Consider the following 23,166-nt stretch of genomic DNA (forward strand, 5'->3'; position numbering starts at 1 on the left):
AAGCTACCTGTCCGCAGGGGCCGATATTCCTTCAGAACCATTTAATCACCGAGTGGGATCTGCGCCATTAGGAACTGCAGCGGTTCTGAAGGCTACAGGAGTCCAACGTGCTACTAGATGGGGGTCTCTAATAACGTGGCCATTAAATGCATGTGGTAGATAACCTATAGACCCCATCAAGCACCAGGGATGGAGTGCAGATACAAAGTCTGAGTTACCCCATGACTGAAGCGGTTACTAATAACCAATCAATTTTCAACTCCCCTATTACCTCCCAACCAAACTGTTATTGGCAGGTCACAAAGTAGGTGGAGCTTGTACTAATTTGTATTAAAAAATCGGCAAGCCCTTATGTCTTTTAGGCAAGGCACACGGCTTAGAAGGGTCCTGCTAAGGGGATGGGAATGCTGCAGGAGATGTGTCCTAAGAGTCCAGCTCTAAAGCTCATCATAAGCACTTCACAAGAAGGGTATAATTATGGGGTACAGGTGTGCCTAAGGGGTCTACCAGGAGACCCCAGTATCGTGCCTAAGGGGTCTACCAGGAGACCCCAGTATCATGAATGGCACATGGTAGGTGGGGCTGGGAGACTCAAGTTATACCTACAACCCCATAAACATGTGGAAGATATCCGGATGTCAAACACTACTGGCGCCACTTATCTGGAGGGAAACAGCAAGATTAATGGGATTGATATCATTGTTTGGGGAGACACCGGGGGGGGGGGGGCAGTCCATCTGCCCCCACAGACACAAGATTAGTGAAATTGTGGCAAATACGCAATCTGGGATAATATACACTACAATATACAGCATGTAGTCAAAAAGCCGGACCCAGCGCTATATCTCAGTACTGGGGTCCTATATTGAAATAACAACATAAAATTGAAATCCATGTTTTGGGGCCCCCAGGGGCCCGTGCATCATCCCATCATGTAATGCATCCATGCCTTCCTATTCAAGTATGTTATTGTTATTTCGATATAGGACACCAATACTGAGATAGAGCGCTGGACTCCTGTTGATACAAGGAAAGGGAAAGACGTAGGGAATTATCTAGAATTACCTTTGCTAGAAACTGTGACCAAACTACATGAAGCTGTGTAATCAGACAACAAGACTCGATGCCTGACTAACCCGGCAGGGCACAGCAAAAATGTCTGCAGGCTTCAGTGTAATCTTTGTTCTCATTGGGGATCCATGATGAGCTCAGCCAGAATCCCCGTATGTTGTAGTCATTATTCCCAATGTTACAGCAGCAATCAATGCGTTTTGCATGTGATAGATGCAAACCAGATAGATGGATGGGATGGAAGGAAGGAAGAAGGATGGAAAGATAGGAGATAGATAGATAGAGATATGAGATAGATAGATAGATAGATAGATAGATAGATAGATAGATAGATAGATAGATAGATAGATAGATAGATAGATAGATAGATAGATAGATAGATGGATGGGATGGGATGGGATGGAAGGAAGGAAGGAAGGATGGATGGATGGAAAGATATGAGATAGATAGCTAGAGATATGAGATAGATAGATAGATAGATAGATAGATAGATAGATGGATGGGATGGGATGGGATGGAAGGAAGGAAGGATGGAAAGATAGGAGATAGATAGATAGAGATATGAGATAGATAGATGGATGGGATGGGATGGAAGGAAGGAAGGAAGGAAGGATGGATGGAAAGATATGAGATAGATAGATAGATAGATAGATAGATGGATGGGATGGGATGGAAGGAAGGAAGGATGGAAAGATAGGAGATAGATAGATAGAGATATGAGATAGATAGATGGATGGGATGGGATGGAAGGAAGGATGGATGGAAAGATATGAGATAGATAGATGGATAGATAGATAGATAGATAGATAGATAGATATGAGGTAGATAGATATGAGATAGATAGATAGGAGATAGATAGATAGAAAGAAAGAAAGATAGATATGAGATAGATAGATATTAGATAGATAGATAGATAGATAGATAGATAGATAGATAGATAGGAGATAGATAGATAGATAGATAGACGATAGATAGATAGATAGATAGATAGATAGATAGATAGGAGATATATAGATATTAGATAGATAGATATTAGATAGATAGATAGATAGATAGATAGATAGATAGATAGATAGATAGGAGATATATAGATATGAGATAGATATGAGATAGATAGATAGATATGGGATAGATAGATAGATAGATAGGAGATAGATAGATAGATATGAGATAGACAGAAAGATAGATATGAGATAGATAGATAGATAGATATGAGATAGATAGATAGATAGATAGATAGATAGATAGATAGATAGGAGAGAGATAGATAGACAGATAGATAGGAGATAGATAGTAGATAGATAGTAGATAGATAGATAGATAGATAGATAGATAGATAGATAGGAGATAGAGAGATATGAGATAGATAGATAGATAGATAGATAGGAGATAGATAGCAGATAGATAGATAGATAGATAGATAGATAGATAGATAGATAGATAGATAGGAGATAGATAGATAGGAGATAGATAGATAGATAGATAGATAGATAGATAGATAGATAGATAGGAGATAGATAGATAGGAGATAGATAGATATGAGATAGATAGATAGATATGAGATAGATAGATAGATTTTTTTATAGCCATTAATCCTTAATTCCATATATATATATATATATCTGAGCAGGCTTTAATATATCAACTAGGCTCTGCATTCTAAGAACTCCAGACCTGTTCTACGTGTTTTATTGTGGGTAATGGTTTTGATGCCTGTTGTAACCACAAATGATACCAATCTGTCTGTCTGTACAGGAGCCTGCCATGTACATATCTATTGTCTAGGAGGTAGACCTTGTCTGACTAGATCTTATCACTCTGTAGTACCTGGCCAATTCTAGAGTTTGATAACATCTTTGTTTTAAACCGATACAAAGCTTGGAGATGACTAAGCAAGTTATAGTATATAAAATATACATATTGTAATAGATCAGAAGCATCTTGTACCTGTAAGGGGAAGACTTACAGCGTTGGTCCATGAAGCCTGTCTGCTTTTCACTGTGGCTTCTCCAGTGAAAAGATGAACTCCAGGCAGAAGTGTTTAAGGAAAGCTCCTACTTATTAATGGATGCAGTTTGTATGTTGTAAGTATGTCTCTATAAGGCCCCCTGGGTATTAGTGTACCTTGACGCCACCGGAAGCTAGGGGTTTGACAGGAGGAACGCCGCTATCACACCCCCAGCTCTCGATTGGCCCAAGGCAGCAAGGTCCCAGTACACTTAGATTATTACCTGCAAATGCTGCCCTGTTCCCGCTGTAATATGGCAGCATTAACATCTAATAATGTAAGCCTAAAAGTAAATGTAACCCTGGTATTAGTGTACCTTGACGCCACCAGGAATAGTGCTGTAGAGAGCACTGACAGCCCGGTGATGCCCCCAGTACCTCATTGGCTGTACAGATAGCTCCCCTGGAACGACTATGTGATGCTGCTGTCCCAGCTCCCGTGGAACAGTTGTCTTTCCCGGTCATGGTGTAAGTCTGGCAGTGTCCCCGGGCGGCCCCAGAATTAAACTCTGACATGCAGTTGTAAGTGTGCCGCACTCCCCGTCCGCAGGCTGCTCGTGCCCTTAGCTGCTGCTCCGCTTTCTCCCGACCGCAGGCGGTAGGACTTCCCAGATCTCGGTAACCTGTAGTCCTCCCCACTAATGCTGCCCGTGTCCACAGAACTAAGGTCCGCGATCCAGCACTTGTCCCAGGCTCCCCGTCCGCAGGCTGTTCGTCCCCTCCAGCAGTGCTCCATTTTCCCACGACCAGCGGCAGGGGCACCTTCCCCGCTGATGCTGCTCCCCGCTATCCTCGAATGCCCACGTAAAATGGAAGGGGGACGGCTGGGTATCATTGTACCTTGACAGCACCTCCAAGGACCTTTGAAAAGTCTGCCTATCGGGAGGTAGGGGTGTGAGAGGGGCGTTCCTTCTGTCACTACCCTGCCTTCCGGTGGCGTCAAGGTACACTAATACCTGTAACCCTCACCCTAAGTTCCCCCACTCACAGGTGTCCTCTTCAGCGCTCCTGGTTCGCCGGCTGCTCAGGCTTTTCCATGTCCATCGCTCCCCCGCTCACAGCTGCCACCATCATTAGCTGTGCTCTGGCGGCAGGAGTGTGAGGTCTGTGCACGCCGCTAACCCACATACAGATCTCGCCTTCACACCTCTGGTGCTGCCGAGAGACTGTAATATCGGTGCCGGCTGCTCCCCCCAGTGACAGGTGCCACCATCAGCATGTGTGCTCCGGCATCGTAAAAAATGCTTAACCTGGGGAAACTCCACCGGCGTGTGTTGCAGCACTGTGCGGCCGCCACATAGCACTCTCTCTCTCTGCCCCTGGCCGTGTCACCTCCCTGCAGCCGCCGGCATCTGAAAGTGACATCTGGTGGGGTTTGGGTTGGCTGTTGTGGGGCGCTGGAACAGCCACTTCAGAACACTTTGCCATCAGTGCTGCAACACTGATCCGGGGTAAGGCCATTGCAGCTGTGGCTGCCCATTTGCAGCAGGGCCCACTGTTGGCATTTTTGCCCAATGTTTACTGGCCTTCCAGGACCCTTTTGCCTTGTCTGCTGTGCAGCCAATCAACATCAGGGGGCGTCACCCACCTGTCAATCTTGGCTCCACCAGGACTTCCTGGTGGCGTCAAGATACACTAATACCGGCCCCCTATCCATAGGCATTGCGAAGTCCCGCGGCAAATCTCCGCCGCGGGAGCCGCCACCCGGGAGCAGGAGCCGGCAGACACATCTCCGCCAGTCAGCCTATTTGACAGATAGGCTGACCGCGGAGAGTCTACAAGCAGAGAATCGCAATGATTCTCCGCTCATGGACACGGGGCCGGCACTTTCCATGGCAATGTTATAAAAAGCTTCAGCCGCCATGATCAGAAATCAGGCCCGTGGACAGGGGGCCTAAGTCTTTTATATTGTAAAGTGTGTTTATGTTTTATTACTTGCTGTACGTATTTTACCTGCAGAGAATTATTGTAAACATTTACGCAACATCATCTACTTTTATGTAAATTTGTTTTATCGTAATCATTTATTCATTTGTATTAATAAATTTTGTTGCATCAACCGGCTTGTCCTTCTTTAAAGCCGTATCCGAACTTGGTGTTTATAGATATGAGATAGATAGATAGATAGATAGATATGAGATAGATAGATAGATAGATAGATAGATAGATAGATAGATAGATAGATAGATAGATAGATAGGAGATAGATAGATAGATAGGAGATAGATAGATAGATAGGAGATAGATAGATAGATAGATAGATAGATAGATAGATAGATAGATAGATAGATAGATAGATAGATAGATATGAGATAGATAGATATGGGATAGATAGATATGAGATAGATAGATAGATAGATAGATAGATAGATAGATAGATAGATAGATAGATAGACCGATAGATAGACAGATAGATAGAAGATAGATAGATAGATATGGGATAGATAAATATGAGATAGATAGATAGATAGAAGATAGATAGATAGATAGATAGATAGATAGATAGATAGATAGATAGGAGATAGATAGATATGAGATAGATATGAGATAAATAGATAGATTAAAGATAGATAGATATGAGATAGATAGATAGATATGAGAGGGATAGATAGATAGATAGATATGAGATGGATAGATAGATAGATATGAGATGGATAGAAGATAGATAGGAGATAGATAGATAGATAGATAGATAGATAGATAGATAGATAGATAGGAGATAGATAGATAGATAGATATGAGATAGATAGATATGAGATAGATAGATAGATATGAGAGAGAGAGAGAGAGAGAGAGAGAGAGAGAGATAGATAGATAGATAGATAGATAGATATGAGATGGATAGATAGATATATATGAGATGGATAGAAGATAGATAGGAGATAGATAGATAGGAGATAGATAGATAAATAGATAGATAGGAGATAGATAGATAGATATACAGATAGATAGATATGAGATAGATAGATATGAGATAGATAGATAGATATACAGATAGATAGATATGAGATAGATAGATATGAGATAGATATGAGATAGATAGATAGATATGAGATAGATAGATAGATAGATAGGAGATAGATAGATAGATATGAGATAGATAGATAGATAGATAGATAGATAGATAGATAGATAGATAGATAGATAGGAGATAGATATGGGATAGATAGATAGATAGATAGATAGATAGATAGATAGATAGATAGATAGATAGATAGGAGATAGATAGATAGATAGATAGAAGATAAATATAAGATAGATAGATAGATAGATAAACAGCTGCATTTTTGTCATCTTCCCGATGGTAATCTAAGAGTTGGATAATAAAGAAGGACCAGCAATACAGCATTCATACATTTTTCATGTGGTGGTCACTTAGCGTTAAAAATAGAAAAGAACACGGGGTCGTTTAGGGCGAGGAACGTATTGTCATAATGCAGTGAACACTCCAAGTTGTATTTAAAAAAAACATTGCAAACATTGGCACCCTTAATGGAAACAACAGTGGACGAAAAATGAAGGTCCCTGTGACCGATGGAAGAACCTGCCAAGAAGAAGAGAAGATCCGGGGACAGAGAGGTAAAGCAGCACCATGCTGCTGAGGTGGTTAAGTCTTCCAGATGTGGATGGTCAAGAAGAACTTTGAACCACGCCTGGTTGTGGCAATCATGACACATTGCAGCATAAGACTGATCCCTTTGAAACCTCTTGAAGAAGGGATCATTCTTTTTGCCAAATGTGTTGTGATTAATAAATTGCTGCTTGTTCCACAACCATGTGTGGTCCACCAACATCTTAAAGATCTTACCAGATCCTTAGAGAGGTTGTCTAAAGCCTGGTTTAGACGCAACGATTATCGCTGAAAAAATCTTCCGAGCGATAATCGTTGTGTGCCTTTTTAAAGCGCAAAGTGATCACTCAAACGTTGAGCGATCACCTTGTGCTCCAAGCGGGGGATGCAGAAGACAAGCGGGGTCGCTTGTCTTCTGCATCCAGCTGCTCTCTGCTCGGAGCGCCCAGGTGTTATACAGCCGAGCGCTCCAAGCGGGGGATGCAGAAGACAAGCGGGGCCGCCTGTCTTCTGCATCCAGCTGTTCTCTGCTCGGAGCACCTGGCTGTTATACTGCTTGTGACGTGCTTGCTGTGGGCGGCCCGTCCGTTCACCTCGGAAGTGGCTGATGGACGGAGCAGAGCAGAAAGTGGTCATTTTAACTGCTCCAGCTGTGCTTCTAGAAGCCACAGAAGAAGATGCCCAACGGAGGGGACATGCCTGACGATCGGTCCTGGCCAGCCAAGGTAAGTAAAAAAAATTTTTTTTCATGTCAGAACCCCTTTAAGCCTCATTTATATTTGATTTCGGCACTGGCAGATGCCTGACTGATTATGCAGAACTGTTTGGCCGTAGGTGGTTTAGCTTTGCCTATACTCCACATTTGTGGTTTAACGTCTGCTTCTTGTATACATATAAAAATGCTACGCTTGGAGCGTTAATCGGTGGAGCTCCATTAGAGTTGCCAAAACTACAACAGACTCTCAACCACAGTGGATGACAGTGATCCAAACAATATGCTGTTTGTGTGCGCTGGAGCCTTCCAGGGAGCTAAGTAACATTGTGTTTGCCTTAAATAAACATCTTCTAAACCAACTTCGGTATGTCTTTCTCTTCCTAGACAATGTGCATCTCTACTCTCCAAATACCATCCACACAACCGCTATTCCCCACATGGTGGTTTTCTCTCCTCTGCATCTATGTCCTTCGTACATATGCCTCTGGAATCCACTACCACACACCTTCTGACACTTGCCTACTCTTCAAGCCTTTGAATGCAACCTGAAAATCCAATTTTCTCTATACTTAGCCATTGCGAACCAATGACGGCAGAACATTGGTAGACCTTAGAATGGCAACAAACTGTTAGACTTTAGAATGGCAAACATACGGTAAACCTTAGAACAACAACTAACTGGTTGATCGTAGAACAGCAACCAACCAGTAGACCTTAGAATGGCTACTTAACTAAGGACTCTAGAGTGACAATCAACTGGTAGGCCTTAAAACAGTAAGCAAGTAGTAGACCTTAGAATGGCAAATAACCAGAAGGCCTTAAGCGATAATCAACTGGTAGACCTTAAAATGGCAACTAACTGACTGACCTGAGAATGGCAACCATACACTAAACCTCAGAAGAGCACCTGGTAGATCTTAGAGTGACCAGCAACTGGTAGACCTTAGAAGAGCAATCATCTAATACACTTTACAATTCCATAACCTCCAACTCAATACCACCTTGTCCGATCATACATACAACTTGCATTTCAAGCAATTGTCTCTATTCCCAACCACTGCAAGCAAGCATTGGTAAAACAGTTGCCAACTAATAGACCTTAGAATGTTAACTAACCGATAGACCTCAGAATGGCAACCATGTGTTAAACCTTCGAACAGTAACCAACCAGTAGACCTATGAATGGCAACTAACCAGAAGACCCTAGAATGGCAACTAACTGGTAGACAATAGAACAGCAAACAACTGTTAGGCTTTAGAATGGCAACCAACCAGAAGACTTTAGAATGATGACAACTGGTAGACCTTAGAATGGCAACTTACTGATAGATCTCAGAAAGACAATAATACGGCAAAACCCTAGAACGGCAACTAACTGGTAGATCTTAGAACAGCAAACAGTTGGTGGACCTTAGGATGGCAACCAAACCAGAAGACCTTTAATGATAACAAACAGGCAATCGTTCATTTAGGAATGACCACCTGTTTATTGTGAATGCGGTCAGGCCTTCATTCACTGAGCAACATCAGCTGAGACGGCTGTCGGGCCCTTAGGCGCCTGAGAATCGTCCCATGTAAGAGCCGATCGAGAAGCTATATCACTGATCGACACTCATTACCGACAGTTATTTGCCCAGGTAAGTGCCCGACAGGCGTCCCAGCAGTATCATTCATGTGCTTCCATACAGGAGTGATGATCGCTCAGTGAATAGAGGGAGAGAATGATGGAGATCGCTTCCTGGTGCCGCCTCCATTCACAGCAAACAGGCAGTCGTTGATAGATGAACAACTGCCTGTTTACCCGAGCCGATCATTGTTTGAGTTTTCTGCCTGCAGAAACTGAACTACGAAGATAAGCAAACGAATTTTGCTGGCAGCATTTACAGTGAACCGTTATCATTCAGATCCCCGCGATCCAGCAAGAATCTGAATGAATCGTTTCATGTAAAAGAGCCCTTCGAATGAGTCCCAGCAAATCTTGATGTTGGGCCACCAATTTGCTTTCCTCCTGACAGCACAAAAGTGGGAAAATGGCCTTCTCACAGGTTGGTTTGCTAGTAAGACTAAGACCCCATTTATACTGACTGATGATCGCTCAAACAACAGTTTCAGTGACAGTTTTGAGCAATCATCTTTGCATAGTCTATAGTAGCTAAGCAGCTACTTAAGATCTATGCAGGCGGAGTGGGACAGCTATCGCATGACGAACAATACAGCTGTTTTGCATAAGCAAACAGCTGTATTGTTCTTTGTGATTACAGTTGCCCGCTGTGAACTACCAGCTGAAAGAATCTTATCAGCGCTGCCGACTGTGATAATTCAAGAAAACTAGAATTGAGCAAGGAACGAAAACTGCACGATATCTCGCTCAAAAGACGGCTTTGAGTGAATTTTGAGCGAGAATCATTGGGTCTAAATGGGGCTTTACATAGTTCAGAAAGGGCGGGGTAAATGGGGGCATCAAACAAAGCATGGTAGGCTGTGGAGCGAGTGCAAACAGTAACTATCCATGCTTCTATTACTATTATGGGGGCACGAAAGGAGCAAGTACAAAATTTGCAGCTTGCCGTGGCCCCTGGTAAATCACCAATCTGAGGCTCAACTCAGAAAACTTAAAAAGTTTTAGGACAAAAACTTCTGCTAGGAGTCGCGACTTGAAATCAAAGCTTCCCGTCATAGTATCACCTCCAAAGATCCTCTTCTAAGGCCAACAGCCTTATCTCCAGTCCATAAAGGCATTAGCTGTCTCAATCTCGCATCAAGTGCTGTAATTGATGTTCTTTGCAGAGGGTCTAATGCAGTAATTGTTGTCAGAGGCACTTTGTGCCAAATGTCCTATTAGGACGGGCCGCACATCTCCCATAATTGGGTGAGTGGTTTATTTTAGGCATGACTGAAACCGTACCCAGCTTTTCTTTGCCTGCCTATAGAGGAAATATTTCCGAGATGTCATTATGACGGCTATACCTTGTAACAAAGACATACAGAGAGCCGGGATATCAATATTTGATGATGGCATTAAATTACTGCGCTCTGCATGTCGGCTTATCATTTGCTCATTCCAGTATACAGGGAAAGAGATGAATTATTAATTAACGGTATGTCCTAAAGGACTGCAGCCTCAGGTCCGAGTCACCGTGATTATCCTCTGTAGGTCACGTTACCTCGGCGCAACCCAAACATCTACAACAATGCCAAGCCGCATCAGTAGGTTGGGCACCTTATCAATCATGGTTGTAAGTAGATTTTACCTATCATTACCGAGACATTGACACTCGTCAAAAAATTAAAGGGGTTGTCCACAGCCAAAAATAAAAGAAAAAAGCCTGTTTGTTTTTTTTTGCAATGAGAGGAGGCGGAACGGGGGTGGGGCTAAGTTCCGGGAATTAGCTCCCCGACGTCCCGCCTCTCCTCATTGAAAATAGTGCAGGGGGGTGGAAAGGAGGCAGAGAGGGGGCGGGAGCTCAGTGTACTGCTCCCGGCTCTTCCAGCCTCCTCCCCCTGCAGAGAGAGACGGCATATATCAGCTGGGCGTGAAAACCGAGCCAATATACGGTCGTGTGAATGCAGCCTTATTGCGTTTTTTGTGAGGCAAAATGAAAAAAATTGGCATTTTGCTTAATTTTTTTTAACGCTTCCTGCTGTGCAGAATAAAAAGCGTGTTTAATGTATTGTACGCACCGTTATGAACACGACGATACCAAATATGTGCGATTTTAATATTTAAAATTTTTTTTTTGCATGCTAATATGGAAAAAAGTACAAAAAAAGGGTTTTTTTAAACATTTTTTTACATTATTTTTATCTTTTTTTTACACTTTTTATGTCTCTGTAGAGAACTTGTACATTAGCACCTATGATCGCTATCATAAGGCATTGCAGGACTTATGTCCTGCAATGCCTTATCACTTGTTATAGCAATCATGGGCACTGGCAATTGCGAATGAGAGTAGCTGGGATCCTGTTGCCATGGTAACCCATCAGGCTCTCCGCGATTATATCGCAAGAGTCTGATGACGTCGATTTACATAGATCGCGGCAGTGAAGGGGATAACAGCGGGGGTCGCTGTCCCGATGCACCCCCGCTGTTGTAGCAGGAGGATGTCTATTAGCGACAGCCGGCTTCTGTTGCCGGCTCCTGCGGGATCTCTTCTGATCTTGCGCTATCCTCAGGGCGTAGTTGTACTCCCTGTTGTGCTAAGTACCTCTCTGCCAGGATGTACAGTTACGCCCTGGGGCAAAAAGGTGTTAAATGGGTTGTCCAGGGTAAGAAAAACACGGCTGCTTTCTTCCAAACACAGTGCCACTCTTGTCCATGGGTTGTGTCTGGTTCTGCAGCTTAGCTCCCATTCACTTTAATTACCTGAGCTGCAATACCAGACACAACCCCATGGACAAGGGTGGCGCTGTGTTTGGAAGAAAGCAGCTGTGTTTTTCTATCCCTTAAAACAGCCCTTTTAAATTATTGAGCGTCCATGAACTGAGACTCTCAACAATTCCCGAAATGACGACCCCAATGCTCTAAAACGTTCTTACACTTTTGCTACACTCTTGATTTCATTGACTAGGATGTAATTTAATGTGATAAAGTCCCGCTGACATTATAAGGGTTGTGGAATTTTTTTTACCCAGAAACAGTGCCACCATTGTCCACAGGCTGTGTCAGGTATTACAGCTCAGACACATTGAACATTCTGCAAAATTCCCCTTTCAATGTAACAGGACTCTCTGGTGTAGAAAACTAATTTTAAATACCCTACTAGGATTAATAGAAGGGGGACAATCTGTTTTTAGGACCTTCATCTATGACCCAGAGCAAAGAGCAGCTAGAAAGAGCGTCTCTCACTCTGGAGGACCTGGCATGTCCGTGCATTAATGGACGGCACATTAATTTCAATGGTATGGAATGCAGTGCTTTACTTGTCCAGTGGTGGCGCTGTAGGGAAATTAAACACTTGCTATTAAATTCCTACACAGATTATAGCTGGGGGTTCCAGCAATCGACACCCCTTGATTAACTTGGTGACATCCTGTAAATCTGTTACCTGAGATTCTAATGTAGAAGCCCTTGGCAGGTTTAAGGGCCGTCATCAATGACATCCTAGTCAAGCCTTTTATAGGCTGCACTGGTCGGGTGGATTGTTTGCCAGAGGACCGGGCGGCAGGGGAGCAGCGTCCGGCAAGTAAGCATTAGGGTTTATTCAGGCGACCGTTTTTGCACGGGTATTTACGCACGCAAAACCCAAAGAACAGAAGCCATTCATTTCAATGGTTTTGTTACCATGAGCATGTTTTGCGCACGTGGAAAAAAGTAGGACCTGCTCTATCGTTCTGCATAGAAGTCTATGGGAGGTAAGCAAATCTGCAAGGGGAACATAAAACACTGCGCAAAACACACAGTACTATTCACAGACACAAATCAACCTCATCCGACCTCGCTCATGCGCAAAAACGCTGCGCTGCCGCGAGGGTTTTCACGCATACGTTCGTGTGAAGAAGTCCGTCGTGTTGCTTTTTTCATGTTTGCCTCATCCCCCACTGCCAGCAATGTACAGCATAATCGAAAATCCCCTTTACGGATACGTTCACGCATGCAGATCTACACCAAAATATATTTTGCACTGTAAGTTTTGGTGCTGATCCACCCCAAAATCTGGTGTGGATTTTAATGCGCCTTTTGAAGTGGATCCGCAGTTGATTTCCCCATTTCAACTAATTTTGCTGCAGAATTGGATGCAGATCTGCACCAATTCCGCAATGCGAGAACGTCTGGCAGGGAGGGAGGAATTGCGGTAATAAGAAGCCATGGTGTGTTCTGCAGTCCATGCATGTCCTATGGTCCTTTATTCCTGCTCCTACGTTCCCGGACCCCCCTGCCTCGTGTCCCTTCCATCTGCTTCTTACCTCTTCACACCCCGGTGACAAACTCTACATTTCCACAACAAATGCTACAAGTTGAGCCGCCTTGTCGTTGTGAACCTGCTTTAAATTATGCAGTGTTGACCAACACACCGAGGACTTAAAGGCTTATAGGGGATCAAGGACCTATTCGTGCTCTTATTTCCAAGAACTGTCTGGAGTCATAAGTTCGTGTTAAAGGGAAACTGTCACCCGAAAATAGGTATCTACATGGTGTAACGCAGTGCAGAAACCTTACATGTTTTAAGCAGAATTGACCGATTTGGCAAAAAGTCAAAATGTTACTTTTATTGTAGCATGCAGGATATGCAAATGAGCCACCTCAAGTCAAAGAGGAGGCGGCATTGCAGCTCCGAGTCAGGACACCATTTGTGAAACCCGGTCACCATTCCTGCTGACATCAGCGCTCCAACCGCTGAGATCTTACTTACCTCTCATGTCTTGTCTTCCAGTGCATGGGCCATGAAGCAAGGTGAACATGCAAAAACTTCCCGTTAGATACGGTATCTACAGCTCGCCTTACCGCACATGCGCAGGAAGACGAGGCAGCAGAGGTGCACGGTGAGTATGTAAGATCACAGTGCTACAATAAAAAAGTACGATTTTGAGCTTTCGCCCAGTTCGGCTTAAAACATGTAGGGTTTCCAGTTGCTACGCTGCTTTACACTGTGGGGCCAGGTGAGATATCTATTTTCTGGTTGCAGGTTCCCCTTAAGGAAATGCCTAATTTAAAGAAGTAGAGGCCTATAGATAGGTGGTGCAGAGGCTGTAGTCACAGGTAGGTTCTGGTTGCTTACAGAAGCCAAAAACTATACTGTCACGTAAGACAACAGTGGTATTACAGATACCAGGAAACAGATGAGGGGATCTAGAATTTGCATCTGGGCCCAAATTATGTAACTATAGGGGGTAGAGGGGTAGTAGCTGCACACAGGCTCAGATTGCCCGGGGATCCCAAAGATCCCTTTGCCACATAAGAAGGTGCCCTTGCGCAGATTTTATATTGGGGTGTAGCCTAAAGGGGTTATACACAGGATAAGGGATAACTTGTTGATTGGTGGGGCTCTACCTACTGAGACACCCTTGTCCACCCTCCAGGAGACTGAATGGAGCGCTGGTCGTGGAAGTTCACTAGCGCTCTACTTACTTTCAATGGAATTGTGGAGATACCTGAGTGGGTGCCACTTGGTTATTTCCATGAGCCCCATTGGGGCACAACCCCCTCAAACCTCTGGTAAGGCCCCAAACTGGCTAAAATAAAATATATGAACAAACTTTATAAACAGTTTTAATTAAAAATCTCCTATTGCTTTAGGTATACAGAAAGAAAAGGCGTTGGCATGGGTGGACAATGACTTTAACCACTGGGGCACTCCAGTTAGTTCAATTTGAGCATGATGGGGGAGGAAGAAGCGGGTAACAGGTATCTGATCGAGGGTAGGAGTTAAGTCCATAGTACTATGATTAGGCATGTTGGATTCTGTGTTTTGATAAAGTTGAATGCTAGCCAATCACCAGAAAAACCTGGGCAGGTGCCCACGGGGCTTGTGGGACCACGGTAATCTAGATAAACATATTTTATGCTTGTCAAGCCAAGGACAGGATAGGCAAGAGGCTGAATAGGATGTAGTCTTATAAAAGCCTAAAATATACCTGAGCTGACCTTGTTGGCACATCCAGGCTGTCCAAATATACAGAAATTGTTGGGTGCAGCCCTTAGGTTAGATGGCATCCTGTGCAGAATTTCTTTTTGGTGCCCCCATCATAAGAAAAAAACTATACATTTAAGTAATAGTCAGTCTGCCTGTATTTTGCTTCTGCAAAGCATGAGTATACCCACACCAGAGCAGTTCAGTGAATAAATACTGTAGCAGAACCAACATAGCATAAATACAACATCAAAGCCAAGCTCATAACATAAATACAGCACCAGAACCAACCTCAGTACATAGATACAGCACCAGAACCAACCTCGGTACATAGATACAGCACCAGAACCAACCTCAGTACATAGATACAGCACCAGAACCAACCTCAGTACATAGATACAGCACAACAACCAACCTCGGTACATAGATACAGCACAAGAACCAACCTCAGCACATAGATACAGCACCAGAACCAACCTCAGTACATAGATACAGCACCAGAACCAACCTCAGTACATAGATACATCACCAGAACCAACCTCAGTACATAGATACAGCCCCAGAACCAATCTCAGTACATAGATACAGCACCAGAACCAACCTCAGTACATAGATAAAGCACAACAACCAACCTCAGTACATAGATACAGCACCAGAACCAACCTCATTACATAGATATAGCACCAGAACCAACCTCAGTACATAGATACAGCACCAGAACCAACCTCAGTACATAGATACAGCACCAGAACCAACCTCAGTACATAGATACAGCACCAGAACCAACCTCAGTACATAGATACAGCACCAGAACCAACCTTAGTACATAGAGATAGCACCAGAACGAACCTCAGTACATAGATACAATTCCCGAACCAAGTTAATAACTTACTGTAGCAGAATTAAGTAATTGTGCTGTGCAGGTGCCAATGGGCACCTTAGAACATCAAAAGAGAGCCAGAGCCAGGAGGGAGATGATTCATGTAGTTCCACTTGGAGGAAGCTCATCTGGCTGAGTGGACCCAAGGGGGGTGCCCTAATGCTATAACCCCTTTGACCATTGGACTTGTTTGCGCATTAACCCCTTAGTGATGCAGCCTATTTTGGACCTAAGAATGTGACGATTTTTGGGGGGGTTCATAACTTTTTTATTTTTCCATCGACATAGTCATATGGGGGTTTGTTTTTTGTGTGTCGAGCTTTAGTTTTTATTGGTACCATTTTTGGGTGCATATAATGTATTGTATGACTTTTATTACATTTTTTTGGGTGGGCAGAGAGAAAAAACACTTCAATTCTGTTAGTTTTTTTGTTACAGCGTTAGCCTTGCAGCATGAATGAGGTGATACATTTTTTCTGTGGATTGGTATGATTTTAACAATACCAACATTTTTTTTGATTTTCCACTTTTGCGCAATAAAAAAGTTTTTATTTTTAATCAATGCATTCAAAGTCCGACAGCTTTTTTTATTTTTCCATCCTGCAGATTTTATACGGCTTTTTTGATCACTTTTTTGTGCATCTTTTGGGAGTTGAAATAAATTAAAAAAAACAAAAACATTTTGGTTCCTTTTTCTTGTTTTTTATAACATTTGGCATGCAGGCTAACAAGCGTGTTGAATTTATCGTATGGGTTCTTACGGATGCGACGATAGCAAATATGTGGGCTTTTAAATTTTTTTTAATAAACAGAGATGGGAAAGTGCTCAAAAAAGTTGTTTTTTCTTTACTATTTTTGCGTGTTTTTTTACCATTTGTATTTTTTTTTACATTTCTTTATGCCGCTGTAGGGGAACTGAACCTGCGATCCTATGATCACTTGGATAATACATTGCAGTACTACCATACTGCAATGCACTATCAGTATTCATAGTGATCACAGGCCCTCGGAGCCTTGGAGGCCGTTGTATGGTGTCTTGTGTGTTTTGATCATGGAAGGCTGATGATGTCATAAAGGGAGTGCCCTCGCTCTATGAACATATTACATGCCGCGATCGGCATTGATCGCGGCATGTAAGTGGTTAACGGATGGAGGCCAGCTATCAGTTGAAGACGGCTTCCGCTGCAGTTGGTGTAGGCCCAACCTTTGAGCCCACACCATCTGTAAGACGTAAGTATATGGCAATTTGTGTGAACACCTCCTCAGCCAGGCCATTGACAGTGTACTGGGTCAGGAAGGGGTTAAAATGCAATTGTAGAAGAGGGAAGCTGCAGGAAGGTCTATTTCCCTGCAGCTTACCTCCCAGCCCATCAGTAGACATACTGCCATAAACAGCAGCCTGCATTCTGCTAATGCTGAACCTTGTGAACATGAGATCGGGGTTCATCAGTTGGGCTTCTGCTTACTAATATACCCAGCAGGGTCCAACAAGCCCGGCTCTCCGGTTTGACACGGGTGACCTCTGTTGTGATGCGGCCCTGGTAATCCAGGCTCACACACACAATGCCGCTGACCTTCCCCTGATCCCGCAGGCTGAGGTCGCTGCACAGTTTACCCGCTGTCCCGGCCAAATCCACTCCAGTATTAGCATCACCGATACTATATCTCCTGGTGAAACAAAACAGCTGAAGAAGAAAACCTCCACAGAGAAATATCTGCCGGCGTGCAGATGTAGCAGAGCTGAACTCATCACGGAACTCTTATAATGTAGTACTGTAGGTCTAAGTGCAGTCCTATGTAAATCCATGCATGGGGTATAATAACTCAGCTCTGCTATTTATGGACGACACTGTCAACTTTTGGTTCTCAAACGCCATTTTTAGCGTAAGGTCCAAAAAAGCTCCCGTCTCTCACAACAAAGGCTTCTTGTAATATGTAGACACCATGCACAGCCACTGATTACATGGCTTGTTACCTTCTCATTTCCTGCGGGGGGCTCTCCAGGCCCCAAAAAATAATGATGAGCTTTTGGAAGGGGCAAGATAACCACAGTATAAGAACCGATGACCCCAACACCCCAATGGGTGCAGAGAGGTAAATAAGGGTACAATATGCCCGTCTGGATGAGGCCGGACTGTGGTCTTCACAAATCGCTCCATCTGCTGACCAACCCAAAGCTTGATCTTTACAGCTGGCATCCAGGTACAATAACCCAGGAACGTCCATATATCCCCATCATATATAAACACGAGTGACGGTAGGGGAGAAAGGAGAGCAGCTAGAGGTGAGCACAGTGGGCCCCAAAACAACTGGTCCAGGGCCCTTAGTCTACTGGCCATCGTATAAGCATCATCTCCTGAAGAACACGGCTTGGAGAAGAATACGGGACACGGCACCCCAGCAGCAATTACTGTAGAGCAGGAGCTGACACTGCAAATAGCAGGGAGGCCAGGCCTGCAGATACACATTCTTCCGCCTATTACTATGGTACTTGTCTTTGTCACAAGCATGTGCTATGGAATAATGTCATGGATATTCTGCCACACCGCCGGGAGGCCGGAGATTAACCCTTCAGATAGATAGATATCAAATAGATAGATGATAGATACATACATATATGTGATAGACTGATAGATATGAAATAGATAGATAGATATGAGATAGATAGATAGATAGATAGATAGGAGATAGATAGATAGATAGATAGATAGATAGATAGATAGATAGATAGATAGATAGATAGGAGATAGATAGATAGATAGATATGAGATAGATAGATAGATATTAGATAGATAGATATGAGATATATAGATAGATACATACATATATGTGATAGACAGATAGATAGATATTACATAGATAGATATGAGATAGACAGATAGATAGATAGATAGATATGAGATAGATAGATAGACAGACAGATAGATAGATAGATAGATAGATAGATAGATAGATAGATATGAGATATATAGATAGATAGATAGATAGATATGAGATAGATAGATATGAGATATATAGATAGATAGATAGATATTAGATAGATACATACATACATACATATATGTGATAGACAGATAGATAGATAGATAGATAGATAGATAGATAGATAGATAGATAGATATGAGATAGATATGAGATGGATACATAGATAGATAGATAGATAGATATTAGATAGATAGATATTAGATAGATAGATATTACATAGATAGATAGATAGATAGATAGATAGATATGAGATATATAGATAGATATGAGATAGATAGATAGATAGATAGATAGATAGATAGATAGATAGATAGATATGAGATAGCTAGATAGATAGATAGATAGATAGATAGATAGATAGATAGATAGATAGAGAAATATGAGATAGATAGATATTAGATAGATAGATATGAGATAGATAGATATGAGATAGATAGATAGATAGATAGATAGATATGAGCTAGATAGATAGATATCATCATGGCGTGGCCTTTGAAGCTTACAATCTGATATAGCTGAGGGTAATAATGCAATAGTTGCCTCTTTATTACTACTGGCCTGCGGACAAGGAGGGGATTCTGGAATCCTATTACCAGGGAACAGAGATGGAGGGAAAGTTAAAGGAAAGCAGAATGTGACGTCACTGATGACACGTAAACAGAGGCTTCACTGTATGTGAGCAGTACGGGCTGCGGTACACATACTGTATGTACAGAACCCTCCTATATCACACGCAATGCTGAGCCAAGCAGGTGCCGACTACTTAGTACTTTACAAGTAATGCAAAACAAAATCAACTTTATTTATAAATAAAGCAGAACAACACACAACACTGGTGATCCTCCATGAACTTGGTGACAATGGGCAGCAATCAAAGGGGGGGGGGGGGTACACTATTGTTACCCATGTTAGCCCCTCGCTTGCCCATTACTACAGTGAAGCCACCAGCACTTCTCACACCTGCAAGTCTCCATCTCACCGCTCATGTGCCAACTGCTACTGGGCATCACTGGCACATGTGCATGCACTATCATACATGTATTCATCATTGGTCCAGACTGTGCCCACACCCTGCCACCCCCAGGCCCAGGCACCTACCTCCTTGAGTTGCTCCAGCTCCTGCTTGAGGGTGTCATATTCCGCCTCCAGCTCATCATACTGCTGCTTCAATGACAGCTTCTCCTCCAGCACCACCAGCCCATACTCTGCAGCCTGGATCTTCTCCTGGGTGGTCTCACTCAGCTCCTTGGTCAGTCTCTCAATCTCAGCCTTGTAATCCTCCACAGTCTGCAGTACCTCCTCAGCAGCCATAGTCCCTTGTGTTGGGAGTCAGACTGGATGGACAGATGGGTGGGGAGGGGAGAGAAGAGAGAGAGAGGAAGGGGGATGAGCAGAGATGAAGCTGGAGGCTGCTGTATGGGTATCAGTTCTGCAGCATCATGCCAAGCACAGGCGCAGAAGCCTTGCCCCCCATGCTGCCCCCTCTCTTGCCCTGTGTGTGGATACAGTGTACCCACCTTTGCTGTGTATACAGTTGCCTGGCTTTTCTGCTTATTCATAAGGAGCAGGCAGCAGCCATCTCTTCTGCAGTGTGAACTTTCCACCTGCTACCCCCCTCTGCAGGCTGCAAAATGATGCAGTCTGCCAGGAACTGGTATCTACAGTGGTAGAAGCCGGGAGCGCACATGTCTGGGCATGGGGGGGATGGGGGTGCCCAATGCCAGTCAGGAGCACTCAGGGTAAAGTTGGAGAAGAGGGGCACGCTCTGTAATCTGCGGTTCTCTGCAGCTTCCTGTACCTGGAGATGCAGTGAGGGGGATGAAGGCTGACTTCATGTATTTTGTACTATGGAGAACTGATCTGTATTTGGATCTATCTCACAGCTTTCTGTCCATCCACCATCTGCGTTTCTTTCTATATCATATCTGTTAATATGTCTCACAACTTCCATCTATGGAGCTATACATCTAACACATGTATCTAATATCTATTATATTATCCCTCTATCTATCTATCTATCTATCTATCTATCTATCTATCTATCTATCTATCTAACTATCTCCTATCTATCTATCCCATCACATTATCTCTCATAACATCTACCTATCTATCCATCCATCCATTCATCTATCTTATATCCATCACATTATCTTTCATAGAATCCATCTCATATCTTTTTAGATCATATATTATGTCTCATAACTTACATCTATGTATTTTCCCATCTATCGATCTATCTAACACATATGTATCTAATATCTACCTATCTAGCTCCTATCTATCTATCTATCTATCTATCTATCTATCTATCCATCTATCTATCTATCTATCTATCTATCTATCTATCTATCTATCTATCTATCTATCTATCTCCTATCTATCTATCTATCTATCTCCTATCTATCTATCTATCTCCTATCTATCTATCTATCTATCTCTGTCTATCTATCTATCTATCTATCTATCTCATATCTATCTATCTATCCCATATCTATCTATCTATCTATCTCATATCTATCTATCTCTCTCATATCTGTTTATCTATCTATCTATCTATCTATCTATCTCATATCTATCTCCTATCTATCTATCTATCCCATCACATTATCTCTCATAACATCTACCTATCTATCCATTCATTCATCTATCTTATATCCATCACATTATCTTTCATAGAATCCATCTCATATCTTTTTAGATCATATATTATGTCTCATAACTTACATCTATGTATTTTCCCATCTATCGATCTATCTAACACATATGTATCTAATATCTACCTATCTAGCTCCTATCTATCTATCTATCTATCTATCTATCTATCCATCTATCTAACACATATGTATCTCATATCTATCTATCTATCTATCTATCTATCTATCTATCTATCTATCTCCTATCTATCTAGATATCTATCTATCTATCTATCTATCTATCTATCTATCTATCTATCTCATATCTATCTCATATCTATCTATCTATCTATCCCATATCTATCTATCTATCTATCTCATATCTATCTAGTTATCTATCAATCCCATATCTATCTATCTATCTCATATCTATCTATCTATCTCATATCTATCTCTCTCATATCTGTTTATCTATCTATCTATCTCATATCTATCTCCTATCTATCTATCTATCTATCTATCTATCTTTCTTTCTCATATTTATCTATCTATCTATCTATCCCATATCTATCTATCTCATATCTATCTATCTCATATCTAACTCTCTCATATATGTTTATCTATCTCATATCTATCTATCTATCTATCCCATATCTATCTATCTCATATCTATCTATCTATCTCATATCTATCTATCTATCTCATATCTATCTATCTATCTCCTATCTATCTCCTATCTATCTATCTATCTCATATCTATCTATCTCCTATCTATCTCCTATCTATCTATCTATCTCCTATCTATCTCCTATCTATCTCCTATCTATCTATCTATCTATCTATCTATCTATCTATCTATCTCCTATCTATCTATCTATCTATCTATCTATCTATCTCATCTAATGTGTTTCATAACTTCCATCTATCTATCACAGATGTATCTATGTAATATCTATCCATCACATTATCTCTCATATCTACACTTTGTTGACAAAAGTATTGGGACGCACATAGAAGGTGATGAGACTCAATTTTATTTACCTTTTCCAGTAAGGTGTTGGGCCACCTTCGGCCTCAATGCCTGCAGTAACCCTCCTGTTACGTCCGTGCAGGCCGTGGAACAACTATCTATACGGACGCAACTCAAGCAAAGGCTGGAGAGAGTGAAGGGGAGTAAAGAACGCGCACACACACTGGGCACCGACATAAAACAATAAACCGGAACGTGCATACAAACAACAATAGGCAACAGACACCAAAATACTTCCCCGTGTACCACAACACCCAGACAGATGGAAATCTGTACTAATACTATAAATGCCATAGTAACTCTGTCTGTCTGTTACCTTTTCACGGCTAAACCGCTGAATCAATTTCAATGAAATTCGGCAGGGAGGTAGCTGGCATATTGCGGAAGGACAAAGGCTATGTTTAATCCCTAAAATTTATAGAGTTCTCTAGGAAGAGCGACAAGACTGATTTATTTGGTAATACGTAGGCGCACCTCCACTCCGCCGCAGCACCATGTGGTGAACCGGAGGGAAAGGGGGTTCATATCATAAGCTAGGCCTACACAAACGGGCAGACACGTGAGGGCAGACATTGTTGTCGAGCGTATGCGATAATTAATTGCGGCAGAACGGAGGGGAAGGTGGTGCATATCATAAGCTAGGCCTCCCCAAATGGGCAGAACCATGAGGGCAGATGTCGCCGCCTATATGCGATTATTAAGTGCGG

At 42.5% G+C, this 23,166-nt stretch overlaps 1 protein-coding gene across 1 annotated transcript in view; it reads right to left on the reverse strand.

Moving 5' to 3' along the window:
• Positions 1–20,122, reverse strand: part of BICD1 (BICD cargo adaptor 1) — a 191,255-nt gene extending 171,133 nt beyond the window's left edge. The window contains exon 1 of the mRNA XM_066590227.1: positions 19,895–20,122. Coding sequence (XP_066446324.1) covers positions 19,895–20,107 — 213 coding nt within the window. The 5' untranslated portion in view covers positions 20,108–20,122. The remainder of the gene's footprint in view (positions 1–19,894) is intronic.
• Between the last annotated feature and the right edge of the window lie 3,044 nt (positions 20,123–23,166).

The sequence above is a fragment of the Eleutherodactylus coqui genome, chromosome 2, assembly GCF_035609145.1.
Source record: "Eleutherodactylus coqui strain aEleCoq1 chromosome 2, aEleCoq1.hap1, whole genome shotgun sequence".
Classification (NCBI taxonomy): domain Eukaryota; kingdom Metazoa; phylum Chordata; class Amphibia; order Anura; family Eleutherodactylidae; genus Eleutherodactylus; species Eleutherodactylus coqui.